The sequence below is a fragment of the Atractosteus spatula genome, chromosome 13, assembly GCF_055471065.1.
Source record: "Atractosteus spatula isolate fAtrSpa1 chromosome 13, fAtrSpa1.hap1, whole genome shotgun sequence".
NCBI classification, from domain to species: domain Eukaryota; kingdom Metazoa; phylum Chordata; class Actinopteri; order Semionotiformes; family Lepisosteidae; genus Atractosteus; species Atractosteus spatula.
In genome coordinates this window covers 39,565,919-39,590,923 of record NC_142718.1, presented here as the reverse complement: position 1 = coordinate 39,590,923, position 25,005 = coordinate 39,565,919, and the positions used below count along the sequence as shown (strand labels likewise).

At 40.5% G+C, this 25,005-nt stretch overlaps 1 protein-coding gene across 1 annotated transcript in view; it reads left to right on the top strand.

The window, feature by feature from the left end:
• The window catches only part of slc49a4 (solute carrier family 49 member 4), a 44,457-nt gene that overhangs the window by 12,158 nt on the left and 7,294 nt on the right, over positions 1–25,005 (top strand). The window contains exons 3-8 of the mRNA XM_088930745.1: positions 1,896–2,164; positions 3,342–3,471; positions 9,881–9,989; positions 13,236–13,303; positions 16,933–17,060; positions 20,124–20,306. Of these exons, the coding sequence (XP_088786871.1) occupies positions 1,896–2,164; positions 3,342–3,471; positions 9,881–9,989; positions 13,236–13,303; positions 16,933–17,060; positions 20,124–20,306 (887 nt within the window). The remainder of the gene's footprint in view (positions 1–1,895; positions 2,165–3,341; positions 3,472–9,880; positions 9,990–13,235; positions 13,304–16,932; positions 17,061–20,123; positions 20,307–25,005) is intronic.

Below are 25,005 nucleotides of genomic sequence, written 5' to 3'. Positions count from 1 at the left end.
AAAGAAAAGAAGACATTTCTTTAAGGTGATGATCACACAGGGACCAGCAATGCACACGTCTTTCACACGCATCCCTGTCTTGTCAGCAAGATCAGTAATTCTGGGCTGTGGAATTGCTTCCTGTTTCTTGTGTAGAACCCGTACCATAAGATGCTTTGTTGTAGTTTTGCATGGGACAAGAAGACATTTAAACTCCGAAATGTGGACATGCTCATGACTCTTGTATAAGGTTAGAGATCCATTTTGTTTTGCAGTTCTTTGTATGTTAGGTGCTAATATAGTAACGCACTAATTTGCTACAGTCCACACCAACCTTTATGATAAATAATATAATAAGGTCTTGCATTCTCTCTTTGCCTTTGATTTCAGGGGACTGCACGGTGCTTGTGGGATGGTACATACTTCATCCACCACTGTATTCCAGCTGCCATTCTGCACCTGCAGCTCCCTGTACAGCAGACACTAGGAAACCCTCATGGTCTATTATTGATCTTTCCCAGAAAGAAAAGCTGGAACAGACAGAATTGTGCTGCATTTCCACCCTTAAATACTGAAAGGCTTGTAACCGCTGTTCCTTGGCATTAATTTATTGACAGAAATGGAGAGTTCTGTGGCTGAACGTTTTGTCAAATGTGACTTTGCGTGACAGGACTGCAGCACTGATAAGGCTTTACAGCTATCGATTTTATTGGGAGGCATGTGACTGCAAAAGGGATTCTTCTGGAGGAGCAGGGAAGAAGAGTTTGTATTTCAATGGGCAGCTAAATGCAAGTTCTTTTCCATGAGGCGTCTCATAGTGCAATAAATCAGACCTGGCAGACCGCTGAAGATGGAGACCAGAAAAAGACCCCATGGGGCCACTCTCAGCACGGCAGAGAGCATTTGGAATTCTGTTCTTCTGTGGGTTTTTTTTCCCTAACGACTTTGAAACAGATAAATGTGGATGGTAAATTTATTATTATTATTCTCGCAAAATCTCTTTGTGCACTTCACAGGAGTAATCAGAGTTGTTAAGCTGTTACAGTAGCTTAGAGTGTATTGTACCAGCGTGGCTGTGGGGTGCATACAAATAATGTACTATGTGTTTCCAAGCCCAGACAAAGCCAGTGACGGTTCGACAGAAGGACCTGAGGTGCAGTTCCTTCTCTGAGGCATTATGGCGCTCCGTTGTCCATCACCATTATGTTAGTACAGTGTAAGGCTCTGCACCAGTCTGTGCGTGGGTCTGCCTACATGGCTGGTGTTCTGCTAATCAGTTTCTCTTCTGTGCAGAAGTCTTCCTCTTGGCAGAAATTCTGAGGAGCTCCTGTCAAAACAGCCACAGCACTTATCTCTTTAAGCAGAAACCTGATGAAAGTATAATTTGATTAAATTAGTATTACTAATGCAGGTATCAAAATATGATTGGGATTTTTTGTGCTTAGGGGTGTTTTATTTTTTTCTACGTTTATATTTGGTTTCTGACATTTTGCCCATCACAAAAAAAGGTTGTGACATTTCATAGTCTTTATAATGCATTTTGAGTGTCAGTGTTTGGTTTTTTAAAAAAAAAGTTTTGTGAGTAATTTAACCACACCTTAAGTGTTAACAAAATTTGTTAAATGTGATTTTTTTTTTTCTGAGAGGAGTCTGTAAAACTGTTAATTGGGTCATTAGCATATGACACTGATATATAAATATATCAGTGTGTCTCTCTCACACCTGAAGAAGGCTCCACGGCCGAAACGTTGTGTTCTCTTTCTTCTTTTTTTCAGCATGGAATAAACCTATTACTTGTTCCTGATATATAAATGTATTTTTTCTTTTAAAATACTGTTACTTGGTACCACCGCTGGGAGTATGATATGCGACTTTCCTTACAAATTCCATTTCGTCCTTCTTGTTCTGCTCTGCAGGTTAATTCATGGAGGTCAACTGCTGAATGGGTTAGCTGGTCCGACTATCATGAGTGCCCCCCCTCTTCTCTCCACTACATGGTTCGCCCCAGATCAGAGGGCAACTGCCACTGCTGTTGCTTCTCTGGTCAGCTACCTGGGATCTGCAGGCTCGTTTCTGATTGGACCGCTGGTAGTACCAGCACCCAATGAGACGCAACCGCTACGAAGCGTGATTGGCAGGACCAACGACCACATAAGGGACCGTATCCAGATTGTACTCTATGCAGGTATTTTTTTTTGTATCCAGTTTCTCTAGTCTGTCCCTCATTTAAAGGTTTAGGACACCCTGGTGTAACATGCAGCACAAACCATTTTCATAGGGGATTACAATCTGCTGGAATACCAAGCTGAAACCTTTCAGCTGTATTCACCTTGTTCCTTGTAAAAAATGCTGAGCAACATTTGGGTGGTTCTGGTTAACTGATTCAGAAAATTAAAGCAGTTTAAAAAAAATGGAAAAAAAAACTTCAATAATAGATTAAGGTGCTGACATTGTTTAACCTAAAGAATCTCAGTTTTAATTCCTTTAGGGGAGAACAGAGATACAAAATCGTGATCCGATGGCTTTAGAGGTCAGAAAGAAATTAATTTTAGCACAGAGCAGTGATCTTTAGTCTGAATTAAATTTCTTGATGCGTTGCTTGGGAAATTCTTATCACATACCTACAGAGCTGATCAAAACTATTGCAGAATAAAAGCACGGTTTTGCTATAAAAAAATCTGAATGAGCCTGAGTACAGTAGCCAAAAAACATTAATGTCAGTGTATATTAAATCCTGTGTTACAAGAGTAAACTAATTTAAGTATTTAAGTAAAGTAGTTAACATTGAAGTTTCAACATGGAGAATCCAATACCAATCCACAAAACGTTTTTGTGTTTCCCATTTTATGATGTTACAGAGCAAAAAATCAACTCAAGAAGACTCAAAAAGTAGATGAGAAAGAAGCTCAGGGTGATAATTTATTAGAGCCTCTAACCCGCTGGCATAATTCCTCTGACCTGTGGGCCTGGTTTGGCCCGGGTTCATGCTTTGTCTCAGCCTATATAGCCTCTGCACTCGGTGATGTTAGTGTAACAGTGTTGCATATACAGCGCCCCCTGTGGTTCTGCCTCTGTCCAGTGGCGTTGCTCTGGTTTGATGATGTCACAGATTTTGTTTGGGGGGGGCAGGGTGTCTTTGCACTAATGTGTGACGGCCAGAACTGAGAAGAACAAAACCCGTCTACGCACTTCCTACAAAGTCTTCCTCCAAATTCTGAAGCAGTGCAGTGACTGAATCACCACTGGTCTCTCTGAGTGTAATGTGGAAGTCAAAGACAGGCTTACTGTACTGTGACCTTTGCACCTGAACATGTCACTTGAAGGGGGGAATTGACTGCGGCGGGCTTGTCTGTGATTTGCAGAGTTCGCCATGACCGCGGTGCTCTTCTCCGCTGTGGTGCTCTATTTCCCATCCCGGCCTCCCCTGCCTCCCAGTGTAGCTGCGGCCAGCCAGAGACTGGGCTACAGAAGCAGCATCTGCCGACTCCTCAGGTATCTCCAGCAGCTAACAAACGCAATCGGAAATGTGGGATTTCAGTTTTGTTTCGTCAGGGCACAAAGGAAGTGCTTTGGATTGAGTGTACGGTGCAGGGCGATTTGCACAAATGCAGAAGGCCTTCAGAAAAACCTCCCTCAGTCATTGTCCTTTGTGTGTACCCCGCTGTTCTGACCACCGCGAGTGTGCTCAGAACCTGTTCCAGTTTATACTGGCAACCGCAACTGCATGTTATTGTATGGCTTTAAGGAACAGGGCTTCAAAAAAATCCTACGAGTTGAACTAACGGTCTTATTTGCAATGCAATGCGATCTGGTGTCCTACTGATAGGCGGGCATCCATCAGCACATTCTTACGGTATTAGTTCAATTCACAGGGCAAAAAAATGCTTTTGATTGTGGACTATGGCAGGCACAGAACACGGGGCGTTATTGTGACAGGCACCCCAATCACCACAGAAAGCAGAGAATCGCGGACTAGTTTTGGCTGTGAATTCCACACAGATTCTTTGCTGCGTTTGCTGAACTAGCACCAATGTGATAACCTTCCTATGATGTGGAAATGGTGGATTACTGTTGCAATGTGAGTGCACGAGGCTGGATTACTGAAAGTAATGAATTGGAAAGAAATAAAAGCTATTTGGAAAACTAGAGGAAGACCATATTTCACATGAGATGTTTGAAAAATATGTTTCACTTTCCAGTACAATTTCTTGTTGTCTTTTATTCTCGTCTGTACAGTATGTGATAATGCACGATTGCTGCTCTGTATTTATCGGATAAAACTGGAGTTACCAGGCATCTGATTAATACTGTGAAATCCTCCTTCTCCTGTAAGCAAATGTAGATTGTCGAAGCCAGTTCTTCATGCATTGAACAGTAGTCAGAAATGCCAAGGACAAATAGCACTTAGCTGATGATGCTGCTGGCTTAGCTGCTTTCTGGAATATTTTACGAAAATGTGCTCACTTATATGCTGTAATATAAACAAGACCTCATCTGAAAAAGGTGCATAGATATTGATTTCACACTGCTGCAAGGTTAATGAAAAGGGTGCAGGCAGAGAAATGTACTCCATCAGTGATCTTATTCAAGTGTTCACGACCGTCCTCATCAGACAGTCAACAAGACCACCTTATCATTCTGCTGCTGCGAAAACAAACTTACATTTCTTTTATCAAAAGAAAGATGTCTGGTTTAATCTTGTTTAGGCCACCAAAGTTCCAAGTTCTACCATGGATGAAGAATATAGATACTAGAAAGTAATGTTCAATTAGTTGTTTGTGGACTTCTAAAGGCGAGCAACGTTCAGCAGCAGAATTTTAACAGCAACATTAAGCAGGTGTCCTCTCATAGATATAACCTTTTGTTCAATAAATAAACTCCCAGTACAAAATCATAGAGTATAGTCTGTTGCTGCAGCAAGTATCATTTTCTTAATTTAATCATTTCTTTACAATGGAGTTTTGCTCAAAATTGGCAAGCTACAATATGCTTGTACTGATCAAAAAGTCTTAATAATGTTGGTCAGGAGACAGAGAAATCTACACCAGATATATTTGAAGGAGAGAGCAGTATGCGTGTGGGGTATCATACAGGTTTTAGAGAGAACTTGTCTATGAATACATAAAATCACAGTGACATAATGTGTTTTAAAAGATGTTTGTATGAGTTTATGAACTTATTTGCTTTTGAAGAACACTTGAGTATTTATGTTGATGCAACATTTACGTCTTCTAGACAATGTGGAGAATTGATCAAGAAAGGCAAATAAAATATCTATAGTACTTAAAAGTGTCAAATTTAAAAGAAGCGATGTTACCCTAGTGAGGCCTTATTTAGAATAGTGTGGACAGTTTTAGATAGCACCTTATAGAAAAGATTCCACTTTGGAATCAACACGGACAAGAGCAAGCAAGTGGATTTTGGGATTTAAGGGAATGTCTTGCACTTACAGGCTGAAGGAACTGAACTTTTTAGTCTTGAATACAGAAGACTACAAGAGAACCTGACACCGAATTCTAAATCTTTAAGGGCATCGACAAGGCCAACCCAGCAGAATGAACAGTCGAACACAAGCTAGTGGACACAAATGGAAACTATGTGGAAGTGCACATAAAACACAGAGGACAAAGTACTTCTTTACTCAAAGGGTTGTGGCAACATGGAACAAGCTCCCCAGCCATTTTGTTGAAGCTGATACCCTCTGTTCTTATAAAAACCAGCTGGATAAAGTCCTTGAACTAATTAAGTGCTAATTATCTAAGAGTCTAGAAGGGCCGGATGGGTTTGGAATGTTTTTTTTAAAGTATAGCCCCAATCATTGAGAAGGTAAAAAACGGAAAGAAATCAAAGCGCACACATTGTTGAGTATTTAGGACAAGCATCATAGATGATGTGGGAGGCCTTGTTAAACCCAGACTGTTGTTATTGCCTGATATTACACAGCTGAACTGAACTAATGTATTATGGTGTTTTTTTAGTTTTTTTATTCTATTCGTTCGTAGGTGGTAAGTGAAGGGCGCAAAACAGTGCTGCACCCTGGATGAGACACCAGCCTATCACAGTGTGTGTACACTCATTCACAAACTCGTGGGTACTCATGCACAAATACACAGGGACACGTTGGCAAGCTCACGGGAGCTTGTGCACAAACACATAGGGACACGTGGCCAAGCTCACGGGAGCTCGTGCACAAATACACAGGGACACGTGGCCAAGCTCATGGGAGCTCGTGCACAAATACACAGGGACACGTGGCCAAGCTCATGGGAGCTCGTGCACAAACACACAGGGACACGTGGCCAAGCTCACGGGAGCTCGTGCACAAACACATAGGGACACGTGGCCAAGCTCACGGGAGCTCGTGCACAAATACACAGGGACACGTGGCCAAGCTCACGGGAGCTCGTGCACAAACACATAGGGACACGTGGCCAAGCTCACGGGAGCTCGTGCACAAATACACAGGGACACGTGGCAAAGCTCATGGGAGCTCGTGCACAAACACACAGGGACACGTAGCCAAGCTCACGGGTGCTCGTGCACAAACACACAGGGACACGTAGCCAAGCTCACGGGAGCTCGTGCACAAACACATAGGGACAAATCTGGAGACATCAGTTAGCCTAGCCAGCATGACTTTGGCAAGTAGAAGATAAACAACAGTGCCCAGCAGAAGGCTCTGTAGGGAGAACTTGCAAACGCCACACAGAAGGTACCCAGTCTGACGTGAAACCTAGGATACAAGAGATGTGAGGCAACAGTGCTGGTCACCATATCACTGTCTCACCCTTATAATGCCCCGTAAATGTATATTTTCATTACTTCTGCTTATGATTCTCATAACTGCACTGATATTTAAAACATTTTAAGCCTGATAACCTCCATCTGCGTAAACTGGAACAGTGACTGACAGAAATGTAAACACATCTCTAACATCGGCACTCGTATGATTATTTTAAGAGGCCAGAGAGGCTGCTGGAAACCTGCAGAATCCAAAAGGTTTGTTATGGTTGTGGTTACCCATCTGACTTCCATTTCTAGCTAACTGCTTTTCTCCACTTGTATGGGTTTCAGAAGTTTTTGTCAGAAATAATAAGTTTTCAGAAAGAACATGTGGGTAAGAAAGTGTGGGCAGTGACTGTGTTTTAAGGTATAGGTCATAGAAAAAGACACACAGTGTCAGTGAAGTGTACACTTATAGGCGTACTTATACATAGCAGTTAGACGTGTTCTATAGATTAAACAGATTTATAAAAGTGATGATAGAGTGTAACCTGTAGATAATAAGAGTCGTAACGAGAATCAGCCTCTACCATAGGTCAGATATTAGTAACAAAACCCAGTCATCACCACACACTGAACCACACCCCTTTCCTTAACCGTAACCCCAAGGTGAAGGGTATGTGATATTATCTATTTCTGTTGACAGGCATTATTAATTAGATGGAAATAGGTTGTTCTCTGACAGTTTTAATGGAGACCTAAACTAAAGTGTGAGCATAGATTGTTATTTAAAGAACCAAATAAAAAGGTGAAGACAACTTTGTGGAATAAGTCAAGGCAAATTGCAAAGCTCTTGTGCAGTTCTTCATGAGAAAAATTAGGAGCAGGCTGTTTTGGCGGAAAATAAAACTGGATTCTGAATGTTTAAATTTAAAAGGTGGGTAATTTTAAAATAATATCTCCCCAAATGAAATTCAGTTGCAACGTGTTTCTGCTAGGAAGAGAATTTTACAGGTAGCTTGTAATTAAGGGACTCATATTTGTTGAATTTGAGACTCTCTACTGGTAGTAAATAGTCTTGAGCTATGTGTGGGGAATAAAACCCTGTTATCCAATAAAATTGCAGTTCTGCTGAAGTATAAAGCCTATTTTCTAGCTTCTTGCTGTTGACAAATTATTTTTGACAGAGAAATATAAGACACATATTGCTGTCGTATAACATATTTACCAGACGGCAATACAGAAATAGCTGACTACACGACCAAAAGAAATGAAATCCTGGCAGTTCTCAAACTTGACCTAATATATAGGCTTGAAAGAGTAGATATTGGCTAATCAGTGTGGTCACAGATGAAAGGAGAATTGTTGGCCAATGGGACTCATCTGTCTGTTACTCTCTCTAGGTCCAATGTCAGTATTGGTTGTACTGGGGACAGACCCTCCAAGTGTGAAATCCTCTTGCCACCCTTACAAAAGGGTATCAAGTAGCTAATAACCCCCTTCTCCATGCTTCTGGGATGTGGGAGGAAACTGGAGTACCCAGTGAGAGCCCACACAAGCGCAGGGGAAAACAAAAACTGGACACACAGACAGGTGTCACAGCCCAGAATCAAATCCTGGACCCCGAAGCTGTGGGTTTGATCGAATCATTGAATCATTTTGGTTCAGTGGTTTTAAATACAGCCATGGCTCCATGAAACTGAGTCAAGGTGTGGTGGCACATATAGTACATTTAGCTATGAGTAGAGGTACTACAGGGTCCTGTGCATTTCTGTTTCTGAGGATGTATGAATGATTTGATACTGTGAGAAAGTAATTCCTTTACATGAAACTCTTAAAATGCTCCTGGGAAACAGTGTGCAGAGTGGCCTTGAACAGCCCTGATATCTGGAGACCCTCCCTCAGTTTCCCTGCAGCAGACAAATAGAAAGCAAAATATATCTTTCTGTGAATGTTAATGACAGAGCCACTGGAAATCAACAGCCATCTGATCCTGCACTAATTTCCCCCTGCAAAATTCTCACCTGCATTTTCATTCTTTAATGCCATTCTAATCCGATGCCAACAAATTCTCACTTCCAGCTGCAGTAATCATCTTAGGGCTCCCAAGCCCCTCTCTGCATTGTGCTACTCCCTTAATGATGCGATGGTGAGAAAACTGTGTATTTCAAATGATGTTTTATTAAGCTAAGGAACTGCCTTAGGTCTGGCAGTTTTTTACTTAGCCTGCAATACAGGGCAAGGGTAGAGTTGTCACCAACAGGGTGGTTTGCCCTTCTCTGACATTTTTATTTATTTATACATTTTGCTCAGCACGATATGCCCCATTGAAGTGAATCCGGCTTGTTGTACAGGGGGGTCTCTGGAGACCACAGCACTTTCAGTAGCTACATGTGTTTGTCTCACACGGCGTAACATTTAAAAAATCTCGCCAACTGCACTGCTTGTAGTGTAGCAGAGACCATATATCTAAGTTCTGAACCTTTTTTTTTGTTAGAAATTGTCCCTTCTTCACACTGTAAGTGACAGAGGTGTTGACAGCTGAAGCAAGGCCACTCAGACACTGTAATGATTTTTGGCTTCAGTTTGCATTAAAACTGACAAGTGAAAAGTCATTTTACTATCCCTGGATATGTGTATTCATAGATCAGTGCTATATAAGTTGTTCTAAGCTGTACTATGGAATCAGGATCACGATGCCTCTAGCACTGCGGTGTGAAATGCAAGGCAGTTTTGAAACGTAGTTTGTGCCCTGTTTTCCCAAAAAATAGCCTTAAAATCAGCTCATCATCTCCTGGTGGAATACATAAACACAGAAACTGATTGTCATTAGACAGACCTTGCAGGGAAACTGTATTGATCTAGTGTGAAAATGCCACTAACCAACTACAAAGCTGCAGTGCCGAGCAAGCAGCGTGTGTTTGAATGCGTTGTCAGTGTCATTCTTAAGAGCGCAGCACTCTCACAGGTCTCCGCTAGAAAATGACCTTGAAGTGTCAGGGCTTTTGCTCAGTGAAGGGAATCTACACTGCATTGTGCCTTACCTTGCTAAGCTGTCTGGAAGTGCTAGATTTTTTTAAAGAGATTTAGGAGAATGATAATGACGCAACCAGAGTGGGGAAGGAGGGAGGAGGGTGAAAGTATTGTCTAATCATGTAATTTGACTTTTGCTTTGCAGCAACGTGCGCTTTCTGATGATCGCGTTGGCTTATTCGGTGCCGACTGGAGTGGTGTCGGGATGGTCAGGAGTGCTTGACATGGTTTTGACCCCTGCTAAAGTGAGCCAGGTGAGGATTGTCACACATGCAAAGGATTTATATTTCTGAGTCCTTTACACAGGCATTTGCATATGCGCCCTTGTGTGATCTTCTTTTGGATATATACATATATTTTTTTCCCATTAAGAACAGAATTAATTTCAAAGGCATCAAATCCATTTAAACTTTTTTGGGGGATTTCAAAGCAAAAGCTGGCCTGCTCATTCTCTTCGGGCGATGTCCTCTTAAATTGGGATTGTCTGTGGTTAATTAGCATGCTGAAAGCCTATTGTGCTTTATTTCAGAGCGCATTTAATACTGTTTAAATAATTGCTTCAACTTAAGTTTGTGGTCTCTATCAGTTAAAATTCCTCAAGCCTATTCTGATTAATTTTGTTTAGTTTCGTTTTAAATGAGCACTGTCTGAAATGCTGTACAGCATGGAACTGGAGTAGAAAATGTATAGAACTAAAACATAATATAAATGACAAGGTCATTTTAATTTATTTATGGGCTTAAAATAAGGTACCTTCAAATCAAGGTGTCATTGTCATATTAAATGCCAGAATGATGCTGAGAAGGAGATGCAAAGCAATGGTTTAAAATGCCGCTTTTGCAACCCATCTTCACAAGGGCTTCAACCAAAAAACACTTTGACCCAAAAAGACAGCAAAGTGAACAGAATTCATTCTCCTTCTTTCTGGAAGGAAACTGTGCTGTGCTTATTCTATTTTTTTTTTCTGGATTTGTCAAAAGGTGCTTGTGTTATTCATTGTAACCATCATTGAAGTCAAGCAGAATGATGTCTGATCTTATCCTTGTGTAAAATTATAGGGAAAGGTATCAGTGATTCAGTCTAGTAAGAGAGTCCCTAAAAAAAGATATTTTCTTACTGCAGTGCAATTGTTTTTCTCAGTTTTTTTGCACTTGATGACGTCTATAGCTACATGGATTCTTCTTCTATAAAATGTCAAGTGTATGACTTGAATTTTTCTTTTTCCCCCCAGGGTTGTGTAGCATTTATTTTCCTTTCTCTCAGTGCGAACACAAACCTGTGCTGTGCAGTGTTTTAATCTAGGGCCATTTAGTATCCCAGAAATCTGCAGAATCGCCACAAAGAATGGCGCATCCTCAAATTGTGCTGTCCATTGAACATTTCTGCTCCTTTTGGTATTGAAAGTGTTAGGAGTTCTGAGACTAATGATTTCTGATCAGGCAGTTGCGAAGGAATGGGGAGTTCTATTGATAGGCAATACTGATGACAAAGTCCACTAGGGGCTAACAGCAAGACAGATTTGTCTCCAAATGACACAATGAGTAGAATTATAGGTAACAAGACAGTAAAACATCTGGAGAAACAAACCTTGAGCTTGGAATCTAGAAAATAAATACTTCTATCAAGGTAGAACACAAGTTCTGAACAATTTAGATCTTTAACAATAGGTTAAACTTGGAATAAAACAAATACTGAAATGAAAAATATCTATAAGACCTAGGCTAACTGGGGGAGCACATGGCACTAGTTTTTGTAATTTAGGTTATAGAGTTTAAAAAACAGTCCGTTTCAGGATACAGAAGACATTTATAATTGGTCGAGACCTTTTATGGAATATGATAAATAAACTGCAGAACAATAGAGGTCTAACATTTGGTTTCACACCAGACATGTGATGCTGTATTTTTGTGAAACAGATTAGACCTTGGCCTTGAGAAGGTCAATTTGGATCCAAACTTCATTAACAGAAGGCAAGAGAGTCTCTGAACATATGAGAGTCATTATCATTGCTCTCAGCTTCTGATTGTATGTATTATTTTGACAAAGAAACAGCCACATCACCAGATACAGTGACTCCTGCTTAATCCAATTTAGAAAATTGCTCTCAACTGCAAGAGTAATCTGTCAAAGACTGATTCCAAGTTTGTTTGCTTTAGGCTTAGAGTAAAGATTATAATGTTAAATAAAGGTGCTAAAAGCCCAAAGCACAGACAGTACTGGATTTAACTCTTTTTCTGTGACGACATATATAAGAATGGTTAACTTTAACACTCCTCTATAAGTGTACTTTCTGCTTTAGTATGTAGTATCCCTTCTTCACACGCTCCACTGTTTTTATCCCATCCTAATTTCATGATAACTTTGAAGTGGTTGTATAGCTCGCATTTATAAACAATGTGCTTAAGGCAACAAGAAATTAAAATGTTAAACAGCCTTTATCAAGAAACCTGATTTAAACTGAAGTTGTCATGCAGTGAAATAGTGTATTATCTTTTGTTTAAGCAGTAAATACTGGTGTGGAGAGTTAAGGCTAACTTTGAGAAGGCCTTTCATAGCAATGTAGCTCCTAGATGGAAATGACTGAAATAAGTGCAGTTCTGTTTCATTGTTTACTCAGAGCTGCAGTTGCAGTATTACTCTGGCACACACTGTGTGCTGTTTAATTTTAATTTCTCTTTGTTCAACTGTTAGTAAGTGCAGTACAGTGTTACCCAAATGTACAGGTAGTGGACAAGAAAATGGGGACATTAAATATATTAAAAGCAAGGTCTTCCGACAGGTGTGGCTCATGCATTAATTAAGCGAAGATGCTGGACTACCCTGGTTGCCTGTAAGTTTGGCCAGCAGGGCTACAAGAGACCTCAGTGACTTTGAAAGAGGGGTTATTGGTGGGGCATGTTCACCATCAGTTTCATTGTCCAAGACAGCTCAACTTGTTGATGTTTCATGTGATGTCAGAATAAAAATCTATGCACATGTTGTGATATCCATGCATTAATTCAAACCACAAGGCAACAGGGGCACACGGGCATACACATCCCCTGCACGAGCATATTTTGTAAGTGTCATAAACAGAATTTATTTCAGTGTTCAATCTGAATCTTTAATCTTGCCTCAGATTGAAAATCGGTATAGACACAGAATGTGCAGCACAACACTTTGGTTACTCTACAAAACTCACATGTGAGTCCTATAAAATTGTGCAACACACTAGTTCATTGCTTCATTTCTGAAGTCAAAGTGACTGAGAGACAGTCAAAGGGCAATTTGTTTTCCAGCAGCACACAATATGAAGAAAGCTCTCAAACAATACACAGATGCATAGACTAAAGAATCATTTGTTAAGCAATGTTATAGATATATTATGAGGTATAAATAAGAAATTAATCCTGTTTTTAAACTGGGAAATGTGTACCTGCGTTCTGAGGGGAGAAATTGGTATTCATTGATTAAACAAATGGTGTGAAGGGTCATGAGCAGCTTGTTCCTATATTTTGTAGGTGGACGCAGGCTGGATTGGCTTTTGGTCAATTGTCGGAGGCTGTGTTGTTGGTGTAGCGATGGCAAGGTAAGTACTTTAAAACACATTCTTCACCATCTCTGTGCCTGAAAGACATCCCCCTTGATGTGATAAAGAGGCTCCAAGGTTCTGAGAACAGTGTAAACAAACTTCGATGGATTTTCACACACTGATTTGAAATGAAACCCCCTGGTGCTTGAAATACCTTTGAGTGCAGCCAGAAATGATGTGACTTTTTAAAAGCAGGGAAGGGAATCTATAAGGTAATCAACTGCTATGACTTTCTTCAGAGTTGTGCGGCTCATTTTAACAGTGGTATTACACTGCTTTACGAAAGTCTTTTGCAAAATGACATTTTGCACTTTTCACTTTTTTCTTCTTCATGCAGAAACACAGTTCTCTGGCAATTGTCTACTGATTTTAGGAATTGTGCTTTAAAATGACTGTTTATCCTAATAGATTTGTATTCTGTAGTATGAAAAATAGCCTTTTAGCTATTAGCTATGGATATATAGAGAGGAACAAATGGTGTTAGAGAAGAGGAAGACTTGACAATCCCTCAAGTTTAATTGGTAAATGTGATGGATTAGATACTACAGGCATCTTATGTATAGTTTGTCTTGAGTTGCTATGATATTATTTTTTAAAGATTCTAATCGATGCAAATGAAAAATTGCAAAAAGACAAGCTTGGTGTGTTCTCACCCAGACAATACTCTTAAGGGCATTTAAGTATCACTTGCTTGTGTAGTGGATTTCAAGAAATCACAGTTTACTTACATACCTGTCCACGATATGGGCCAGTCACAGGTGGCCACCTTCTTCTTCTTTGCTTTCAGCCTCTTCTGCATGGGATTGAAATATTTGTTTCTGTTTGAATCCTTTGCTCATCACTTGGCTAACATGCAATTCCCCTAAATTTATTTTCCTACTGAAGTGGCATATATTGAGCAAACTCCCCTCAGAAGACGGAAGAGGATGAAATACTGTGCGTCTTTCACATGGTTGGGTAGATAGTTATATACCGTCAGTTTTAAACTGTGGAGTCCGCTAAATGAAGGATTTGCCACCTTTGATGGATGGACTTTTGTTGTTGAGCCAATTCAGCAGTTTGTAGCCAGGGCAGAATCAATGATGTCTCTTACTTTAATCTGCTGAAAGTTGTAATTAGGAAAATTAGATAATAATTCTTGTTAAATGTGATGGCTTGATAAAATGATGGGTCATTTAGTGAGTTCAAAGGTGAAGAAACACATATGTTTATTGTTGACTCTGGCTTTGTGTGTGTGTGTGTCATTATTGGAAATGTGATGATGCCCTTAGTGTGGTTAGAGGTGTCCAAGGTAAACACAGTGGCACTCTCCTCACAGCAAGTCCTGTTTTTCCACAGCCCTTAGGTTTTATGTGTCAGTTTGCTCGCGCTTGATGGGTTTCTCCGCTAAGTGAGCAAATGCAGTGAAAATAAGAGTCAAAAAAGAGATGAACAATCTGCTTGTGAGAAGTGATGTCTTAATCTGTGACGCAGCACAATCTGCTTGTGAGAAGTGATGTCTTAATCTGTGACACAGCGCAATCTGCTTGTGAGAAGTGATGTCTTAATCTGTGACGCAGCGCAATCTGCTTGTGAGAAGTGATGTCTTAACCTGTGACGCAGCGCAATCTGCTTGTGAGAAGTGATGTCTTAATCTGTGACGCAGCGCAATCTGCTTGTGAGAAGTGATGTCTTAATCTGTGACGCAGCGCAATCTGCTTGTGAGAAGTGATGTCTTAATCTGTGACGCAGCGCAATCTGCTTGTGAGAAGTGATGTCTTAATCTGTGACGCAGCGCAATCTGCTTGTGAGAAGTGATGTCTTAACCTGTGATACTGCAGGATGTCTGTAGTGCAACAGGTGCCTCACTTCTCTGTGAGGTTATTGGTAATTATTTGTTGAGCTGTTTTTTATGGTGCAGTAGATAACTGCACGGGGAATAACTTATTACCTGTGCTTTGAATTGAAATGAAACCGACTATGAATAAATGAGAATTATTAAAGGATTTGTAATCTACCTGCAAATTATTCCTAGCAGGAAGCACCATTATTTTGGAAAAAGTGCCATTTAGACTTTTTGTAGCAGTGATGAAAGTACATATTAATTCATTATAGTTTTCCTGACTCTAATAGTGACTGTCGTTCTTGTCATTGCCTTAATCCCCTCAGAGTTTTAACTGAGGACTAATTTTGTTATATTCTGTATGTCAGTTCTGTAATTGGTTGTTTTTTAATGTTTGTATTTTGCATAACTGTAATTAACAGACTGCTCAGGTCATAAAAACTGGAAACAGATTTCTTCATTTAATTTTAGTTCATTACCTTTTAATTGATTGTAAGCTACTGAGTGAATTATTTAATAGAGCAAACATATTGCTGATCAGTATTTAATTTTATGACATTTCTCTTAATCATTTTTTCAGACAACCCAAAACACTGCAAGATTTGATACAGGTTGCTGCAAAACAGCTAATTGTTTCATTGTGAGCACCAATTTCACTGAGCTCCTAGATAAATATACAGCACTGCAGTTTGTGAGCAGTATTTGTGTTCCAATCCCCCGAAATCCCATTTTGGCCTTACAACTTTCAGTTTTCTTTGGCTACAATTACCTCACTTTGCCAATGATAAAATCAGAATTAAAGTTTCTCTGAACCAGCTTCAGTTCCCTGCTACTGCCTTAGCTCATTGTGTGAAATGATACCATATTGATGTCTTCTGTCACAAATGGCTTCTCTAAATGTGTCGAGGAGATTACCTTGGAACGTGCCTGTCTGTGAAAGGCTGTAACAGATGGAGAACTGTGGAACTGTTCAGCTAAAAAGGCTAGGTGGCACAGTAGCCATAGCTTCTCTGTGGTAAACATATCAAGCTTATCCACTTCAGCACTTCTGACAAGTCAACAAAAGTTATCCAAGGTTCGTCTTAATTTCCATGGTTATTGTGACTGACATCAGGATGTGATCGTTGGTATCTTACATTTTAATTGTTATTTTGTACTCCCAATTGTCAGTTTCATCTCTGTCTTCACTGACTGGTTTAATTGTTTTATAATTGTTTGCTGAACCTAGACTGAACCTTGTTCATTGTTACTGAGACAAATTAATTGTGTGGAAGCAGTTAACTGCTTTTACTGTATGAGACCAGACTGAGAATTACACCAAATTTGCTTTGGGTTCATATACCCCGTGTGTTTCTATCATAGGAGGAATCTACACTGTTCACTTTTAAGTATTTTAAATAATTTGCAAAAGAAGTGTTTTCTTTAGGACAGCGTGATTAAAACGTGTACCGATTTGAGTTACACGCCATTTTAGTAACCTTTTGGTAGCCACGGATACAAACCTGAATGGTGTAACAGATCAGTATCACCCCGTTGTTAGAAATAAATTATGATTAACTTATATTTTGCAATAAGAAAGTAAAAACAAATTAAGAGAATGCACCTGAAGTCCTGGCAAGTTGCTGTGTGGTGACTCTTAATCATGCTTATTGCACAGGAAATTATATTTGATCAGGGGAACATTTGCCACTGTTATTTTACTTATTATTGCATTGAAATCGAATTCATAGCACAGCAGCTTCTGTGCTTCCAGCTGTGTGACAGAGTCCTGATTTCCAGTGTGTCTGTTTGCCCGGCGCCTCAGGTTCGCGGACTCCATCAGAGGCATGCTGAAGCTCATACTGCTGCTGATGCTGGCTGGGGCCACGCTGGCCTCTGTGTGGTTCACCCTGACCTGCCTCACCAGCATCACACACCTCCCCTCCACAGCAGGTAATGAAGCCACTGCAATTAGTGCCTTGGTTCCCAATGACAAAATAAACACGTTTCCCTTTGTCGTTCCTCTGCTGTGCTTTTTGGGTGACAACCTTGATTTGATGTCTTCAGAAACTGGACGTTAAAAATTGGCACATTACAGTTTTATTATTCTCTATTGGTCCTCCGTTAATAATTTTTTTGTTTGCCTTACCTTTGGTGAGATTTGTGTTGCACATTATTTTAGTCCTTTTTTTAATTACTGTTCTGTGTGATATTTCAGAATATTAAAATGAGTGAGACTTTGTCAATATATTTATAATATAATATATATATTTAAATATGCACTGTATTTTTATATAATTTGTTTTGCTGCTGTTTGTTTACTCTGCAAAAAACAAGTGTACATGACTAACAGGTTAAGCTCCCATTAAACAGTCTAGATGCAATATTTCTTCTAGGTTTTCACAAATATGTAGCTGTTTCTCAGGCTACGTACTGTACAAGTAGCCGACATCCAAATGTGGAGTCACGTAACAGGGTGTTTGGTCACCGCATGAGGCCAGTACAGCCTGTCTGGGTAGTGGGATTAAAGTCTTCCAGCACCTTGAGTTCTGCACCATTCTGCTACAAGAAAGTCAATCGACTCATACCTGCTTGACAGAGAGGGAAAATGCTGTTTCGGGTGTTGTTCTAGAATATCCATTGAATGCCCAATATCCCGTATCATGCTTTTGCAGTTGGATTCAGGTCTTAGGGCTGAGAAGGCCCTCTGACATGTGATAAACATCAGACTCATCAAACCCCTGGGTGACCACATGTGCTGTGTGGGTGGGGGCACTGTCATCCTGGGAGACACCTCTGCAGGCAGTACAGCAGTGCTGGAACATGGGATGAAGATGATCACTGGGAATCATTAAGAAGCTTTAGCTTTAGCTTTGACGTTGCCTTCTAAGATAATCGGTGCACCCAAAACCATGCCAAGGAAATGTGACCCACAACATTTTGAAACCACCAGAACTCCCTGCTTTTGGAGCCAAGAGCTCTAAAGAAATCGCATTTCTCCACTGCCTGGCAGTCCACTGCCTCCGCTCTTTGTGCTAGGGGACCCACAAACGTGATGAGAGGTTTGTGCACTGCAGCGTGTCTGCGGGGTTCTTGAGAACTGTTTTTGAAGATACTGGCTGCCTGCACTCCACGTTGAAGTAGCCTTGGGAGTTGAGGTTCAGCTTATCGCCTCAACTTGGAAGTAATGTCTTGATCCCAGAGTTTGTGTTTCTGCCAGTCGTTGCCCTGTGCTGACGAGACCTGATAAAGTGGTCTGAGTTTGTCTGCAACAAAGTTCGTCTTCTGAATGAAATTATATTCGTGGGAAAACTAATAAACACCAGTAAAATTAATGAAAAAGCAACTCCAAGATAGTGCAGGCCGTTCTGTCCAGTGGAGCAATAGACTGCCCTGCATTTTCTTTGATTTATCAATAATGTAAACTTAACATTATGCTAGTTTTAATTTTTAATGGTTGCAAATACGTTATCAGCCTCTAATTTCTTTGCTGAAAACAAAGTAAAATGTATCCCAGGAAATTCTTAATATCTGCGAATACAGTCTTTGAAAATTCTGCCTTAACATATAAAATGTGTATTTTGAATGTGATAACTTCTGTACACTTTATGTGACAAAATAGCAGAACAAGTAAGATCTTGTTTTACATTTGTCATCTTGCTTTTATTCAGTAGTCTTCTTGTCCTTCAGGGGAGATTATTTTCTGTTGTCTTAGAGAGTGAATTTTACATTTTGTTAAGAACCAGTTTCAGTGTGCAGCAATTTCTTTTTAATCAAGAACAACTGGCTTTCTGTGAGAAATAAAATGACCCACTGTGATAACTGATAACAGACTGACAGTTTTACTCTGTGATTTACTCACCAAGCGCTGATTGATTTTAACAGTTAGATTTTGAACCAAAGATTGATTTAAGTTTCACTTTTTGATATTCAGGGTGCCTTCTGAATCATGTAAATAATGTTCAGAAGTGGCTTTAAGCAATGTTTAATTCATTCTTCTGACTTAAACTCTATAGAGAGGCTAATGCTGTGGCCTTTGAAAGGTGCATATTTTTGCTTCTGTGGTATTTCAACCTTGTCACAAGTGTCTCGATGTGCAGAGCTATCCATTTTTCAGAACTCCTTACTCCAGGATCCTCTCTCTGAAGCCATTTGATTAAAAGATGTGTCAGCTAATAGTTTGAGTTCATTTAACCGCATCTTGAAGAGTAAGCAGTACATTTTTTGGATTCAGATGTCCCTTTCAAATCACCATCAGTCGACACTAAGCTCATAAAAGTTCAAATAAATGTGTTAAAAACCCACACAGTGTCCAATTCACAAATGGTGGTATGTTTGCGTACCCTCATTTAATTTATTAAAAGAACATACCCAAAGAATACTTACCACTGTATATAATATTAATAGGAGGTCTGCTGTCTCATAGCTGTTGGGTCCTGGGTTCGGTTCAGGCCTGGAGCATCTTCTATGTGGATTTTGTGTGTCGGCCCCATTAGCGTGGGTTTCCACCATCCTCTCAAAGACATCTTGGCTCTGAATCGTCCCCCTGTGTGTGTCTCAAGCCTCTGCCTTGTGCTCTGGGCATCTTTATGGGCTTTGAATGGCCGTGACCCTGACCAGGAATAGCCAGCTCCCTGTTAAAGGATTTATGGATAATTTCACTTCTTATCTCTTGGAGAGTGTGCCCTTTATGAATACTTACATTAAAGGTTATTTATTTCATTTCACAGTGATGATCACATTTTATGGCCAACTTTTTCAGTCTTTTATATTATGAGGTCTGTAAGAAAGAAAGCTAGGTTTGTTGGTAATATCCCCTTGGCTTCAGCTGTAGGAATACACCCTCCACATAGGCTCCAGGGAGAAAGCTGTAAGGTAGCTGTAAGGGCGATGTTCTATTTGTTTATTTTCTATTTTACAGAATTTCAAAAAAGGTCTTCGTTGAGTTTTATTATTGAACTCAAGTCCTGATTATTGTCCTTACAATACCAGTGATCACTTTTTTTCTTTCCACAGCTACTTTGTATACCTCCTGTATTCTTGTGGGAATATTCATTAACAGCAGTGTGCCAATATTCTTCGAGCTCCTCATGGAGACGGTGTACCCTGTCCCCGAGGGCATCACCTGTGGCTTAGTCACTTTCTTAACCAACCTCTTCATGGGAATATTGATGTTCATCTTGACGGTGTACTTCAAAGGTAAGCAGCAACATAATAATTAGCACTGTTTTTCCCCTTGATTGAAGTGGATTCCTTACCTGCATAGGAATTAAAATGAACCCCAGTGCACATTTGTTTCACGTACGCAGTAGAACCACATGAGTGGAGGTAGGGGAATTGGTCATTTGCTTTTCTTGCTTGTAGAAATCATATTGAAGCTTTAAGACTAAATATCTAATGTCCGTGTTAATGTCCTGTCTATAGTTGCAGACAGACGTATTGGCATCCTTCATCTTAATATAGTTCACTCTTTCATGGAATGGAGTTTTGTCGTCAGCAATATATTCTTAATATGCATTCATCCTCTTGAGCAGCTACAGAACCTACACGTTCGTTAGGTTTTGCCCAAAGTTGTGTTTGTATTTGGACACCTTCGAATGGTGCGTTTTGATGTGCAGTAGCTGGAAGTGACAAAAGGTCAAGAAAAATATCAGACAACTTGTGGCCCAGCAGAACATCTTGTGTGTCTAGAGGCTTCAATAGGGCTTACTGGATTAAACAAAGTGTTCATCTAAATTCTGTGTGTGGTTCTACAGACACTGCACCGGTATGTGATTAGGTCTCAAGACGTTTCACAAGAGTGGGCTTTTAAAGAATGCATAGGCATGCAGACCTTTGGCCCATTAATGCGAGCCCCTAATGATGATTGCAATTACACCATCTCTAAGTATCCCACGATGGACTCGATAAAACACAGGTTCCTTCAAGCTGTTCGGTTTTGCTCTTCCTTGTCATTAATATTCTCCAGCTGTGTGTTTAAGATGAACAGTTGTTTAGCACTTTTTCAGAGGAACATTTTTCATGGTTACAAAGAATGAGATTAATTACTTAAGGTGATATGGAAACACAAAGGGCGGTGCGGTGGCTCTGTAGCTAAGGATCTGCGCCTGTGCTGGAAGGTTACCAGTTCAAATCCTGCGGCCCGCAGAGGAATCCTACTCCGTTGGGCCCCTGAGCAAGGCCCTTAACCCCAACTGCTCCAGGGGCGCTGTACAATGGCTGACCCTGCGCTCTGACCCCCGGCTTCTCTCCCTGTCTGTGTGTCTCATGAAGAGCAAGCTGAGGTATGTGAAAAAAGACGAATTCCTAATGCAAGAAATTGTATATGGCCAATAAACTGATCTTAAACCCATTCAATTATCAGCTTTATGTAACGGAACTCAAATACCATAGTTGGAAAAAAACTGAAATACTAATTTTGTCCAAATTTGAATGTACTGCATCCATTTATTTTTTGTCTGATCTGATATTATGCTTGTTTGTTACTGGATTACAAAATGTTGATTGAAACTGTTTTGTCCTTCAGTGAGGCAGCGCTATGTTCCCATAATCTCTAATACTTTTGTTATGCATGAAACATTTGAACATTTAGAAAAAATATCAAGTCTTCCAGCCACAGTGCTTAAATCTGGAATTTAACCAGAAAGCAAAATGGTTACTTAAAATGTTTACATTCATCCCAAATTCAAACTGAGCCTTTTTTCTCTAAGCCTTGTGTACAGTTCTCAAGTAGTTTTCAGAAACTCTTCTGATTCTCCTTCATTAAAAGTAATATCTAGCTACACAGCTCCTCACCAAACCTTTATTTTTTAAACTAATACAACCAGTTTGGGAAAGGATTACCGAGTATTATCAAGATATTTGAATGCTCAAATTCTCCTGACTATTCAATCACAGAGTTAGGTTGTTAGGATTTCTTTATGTTTGCATATTATTCCCAGTTTATGAAACACATGTAAGCTTTCAAAAGCTAAAGTAAATGGTGAGTAGAATTTATTGAATTGGCTGTACTGGAAAACTCCCCAGAAAAGGCTCTGGCATGTTTTCAGTTTTACACTGAGCCCTGAAGAAGATTAAAATGGGATGAGTGAGCTTAGTAGAGCTTAGTCTTGGATTTGAAATCTGATTTTGTTACAGGCTTGAAAGTGCTTTATTGTGCACCGCGAGTCACTGTGACTGTCTCTCTGTAGCTGTTTCATTGTCTCTCCCTTTGTTGTTTCCCTCTAAACATACTTTGCCTAATTAAGACAGAAGGACTTGTACCTCCCTGCTGGATAGCTATCAGGTGAATTTGCATAAGGGACTGATCAACTTGGGACTTTGGAACAACAGGCAGAAATGGTCTCCCTTCACCCCTGAGAGTAACCTGTCCCTGGAGTAGTGGCGGACAAGCACATCCGCTATAGAATTATTCACCTTTCAGCACTTCTCATCAAGCCATGGTTGAAACCCCACAATCTGAATGAATGGATGGGCATGTCACCAGTGACCTTGGCTTTAAGAGTACTCCCCAGCTGTGAAAGGTCTTATATTTCATTCTGGGTAATCCTCCCACCAAACCTTCTGAGCTTCATTGCTGGCCTGACACGGGCTTTGAATAATCACCCTTTAATTCCCTAGGTTTCCTCCAGCAACTATCAGGCCATGTGGGAAAACTTCCTAGGAGGTAGAGTCATTGAACAGATTATTGTTGCGTGCCGCCCTGATCCTGTGACCTTTGAACTCTCAGAAATGAAGGTTCCTGTCCTCTGGGGCCAGAGGTCAGTCTTGTATACACAGAGCCGCTAAGACACAGGGACATTGCAACTGAAGTTAGGTAGGGTATTCATCTCCTTCCAATTGTCCTGAAAGAGATGTGTGTCAGAAAGTGCCAATGCCACAATAGTCCAGTGTCACCTTTTGCGGGGTCATGATACAGCTGTTACAGTTGGCACATGTTAAAGGAATGTGTTAAAGCAACATGGAGGTAAATGAAGCAATCTGCATTATAAAGGGACTCCAATCTGTTTGATTGAAGGAATGGCCAAACAGTAACAGATTCTTTTGCCCAAGCATCCTTTGCAGGCCTCTGCCATTGCACTCAGCACTGCATTATTTAGAGATGAACTGATTATACCATGCTAACATATCTGTACACCATCATTCATGAAATTGGTATCATTATTTTTTTAATTAAAATCCGTTTTTGTGGGGTTTTCCTGTTTTGGTTTGGGTGGGTTACAGTTTAAAGGCTAAAACAATCACCTGAATGTCTGATTATTTGATAGCTTTTGACCTGACTCTGGAGCACACACGCACACACATTTTATTAAGAATCAAAATTCAGAATTGCCAATTGTTTTTTTCTGTCTTGGATTGGCGCAACATACCCCATGCCTACACACAGGGGACACATGTACACTTCCAGCCACTTTCATTTTAACACCTTATAGGGCACTCAGTCGCATGCAGGATGCTGAGTGCTGACTGGCATAAAGGCAAGACTCTCACAGACGGCTCTGCAAGGCTCAGAAAAAGAGAGATCACTTTATTAGCCCTATACAATTTCTTGCATTAGGAATTTGTCTTTTTCGCATACCCCAGCTTGCTCTCCATGAGACACACAGACAGGGAGAGAAGCTTGGGGTCAGAGCACAGGGTCAGCCATTTATACGGCACCCCTGAAGAAGCTGGGGTTAAGGGCCTTGCTCAGGGGCCCAACGGAGTAGGATTCCTCTGCCAGCCACGGGACTTGAACCGGAAACCTTCCAGCCACAGGCGCAGATCCTGAGCCATAGAAGTGGTTGCTGTGTTGGCGGAGAGCTGAGAGGGTCTAGGGTGACTGTCCTCATCCTCCCCTCAGCGGTGCTCAGCCAGTTCTTGCTGCCAATTGGGGAGTCTTGCTCACAATCAGCTAGTGACATGACTCGAACCCGGGACCACGGACCATTCGAGTCAGTTGGGGGGCCCCCGAAAATCCATTCTCATGTGCGAGTGGAGATTTCAGGAGAATCCTACAATGTACTATGAAACCGACATCAGTGCAGTACCTCCTTTCAGTCACATTTCCCAGGGCAGAGCTGCGTTTGTGGCTTCAGTAGAATTCTGAATGCTGTGTATGAAATCATACTACTGTCTGAAAATATAGTGTCGTCTTTTTTGCTTAAGGTACCCCAGTTACTAATGCATAAGTTGAATTCTTGCAGCACTTTGACTTTCATATTTAGCAGAGCGTGGTGTAGGTCTACATGGGACAGGACGTGAGTTAACAACAGCTGATGTTCTGAAAGTGGTCTGATTCATGGGTCCCTAATGTGTGTTGAGGTCTGTGAATACGAGACACTAAAATAGTAATTTACACAGAGTTTGCCCAGACACTGAACATACGGTGTAATGATCCTTTTGCTGTTTCTACTGATGTGATTTTCAAAGCAGTGCAGATTGTTTTTAGAAAGCTTATGCAGAAAGCAGTTTAAATTTGGGCTTTTGCCAGATTTTTTTCACTAAAGAAAATGTTCAATTTCTGTACTTTTTAATATCCCTTTAGAAAAGGAAAATGGAAAGACTGACATTAAGCACAGCTTTCACCTGGACATGGAGCTGAGGACAATTAACATTAATTGCAGCAATGAGCTATTTTCTTTAGACACCTCACCTCTCATCTTAAAATAATTTTATCACCTTTGAGAGCAGTTGCTATTATTAGCTCTTAACAGTGCTGTCCAGGGTTTAATAAAAGGTATCAGATTTAATGCATTTATGTGTCCAAATGCATCACATTGGGAGCCACACTTATAGTGTTTATTCAGGCTGCCTGCTTTGTCCATGAGCTTCCAGGCATAATAAAATGTAGGTTTTATATTGTCACTCTCACGACAGCCCTTTCATAACTCTGGGCTGCTTTTTGAATAAATTGAAA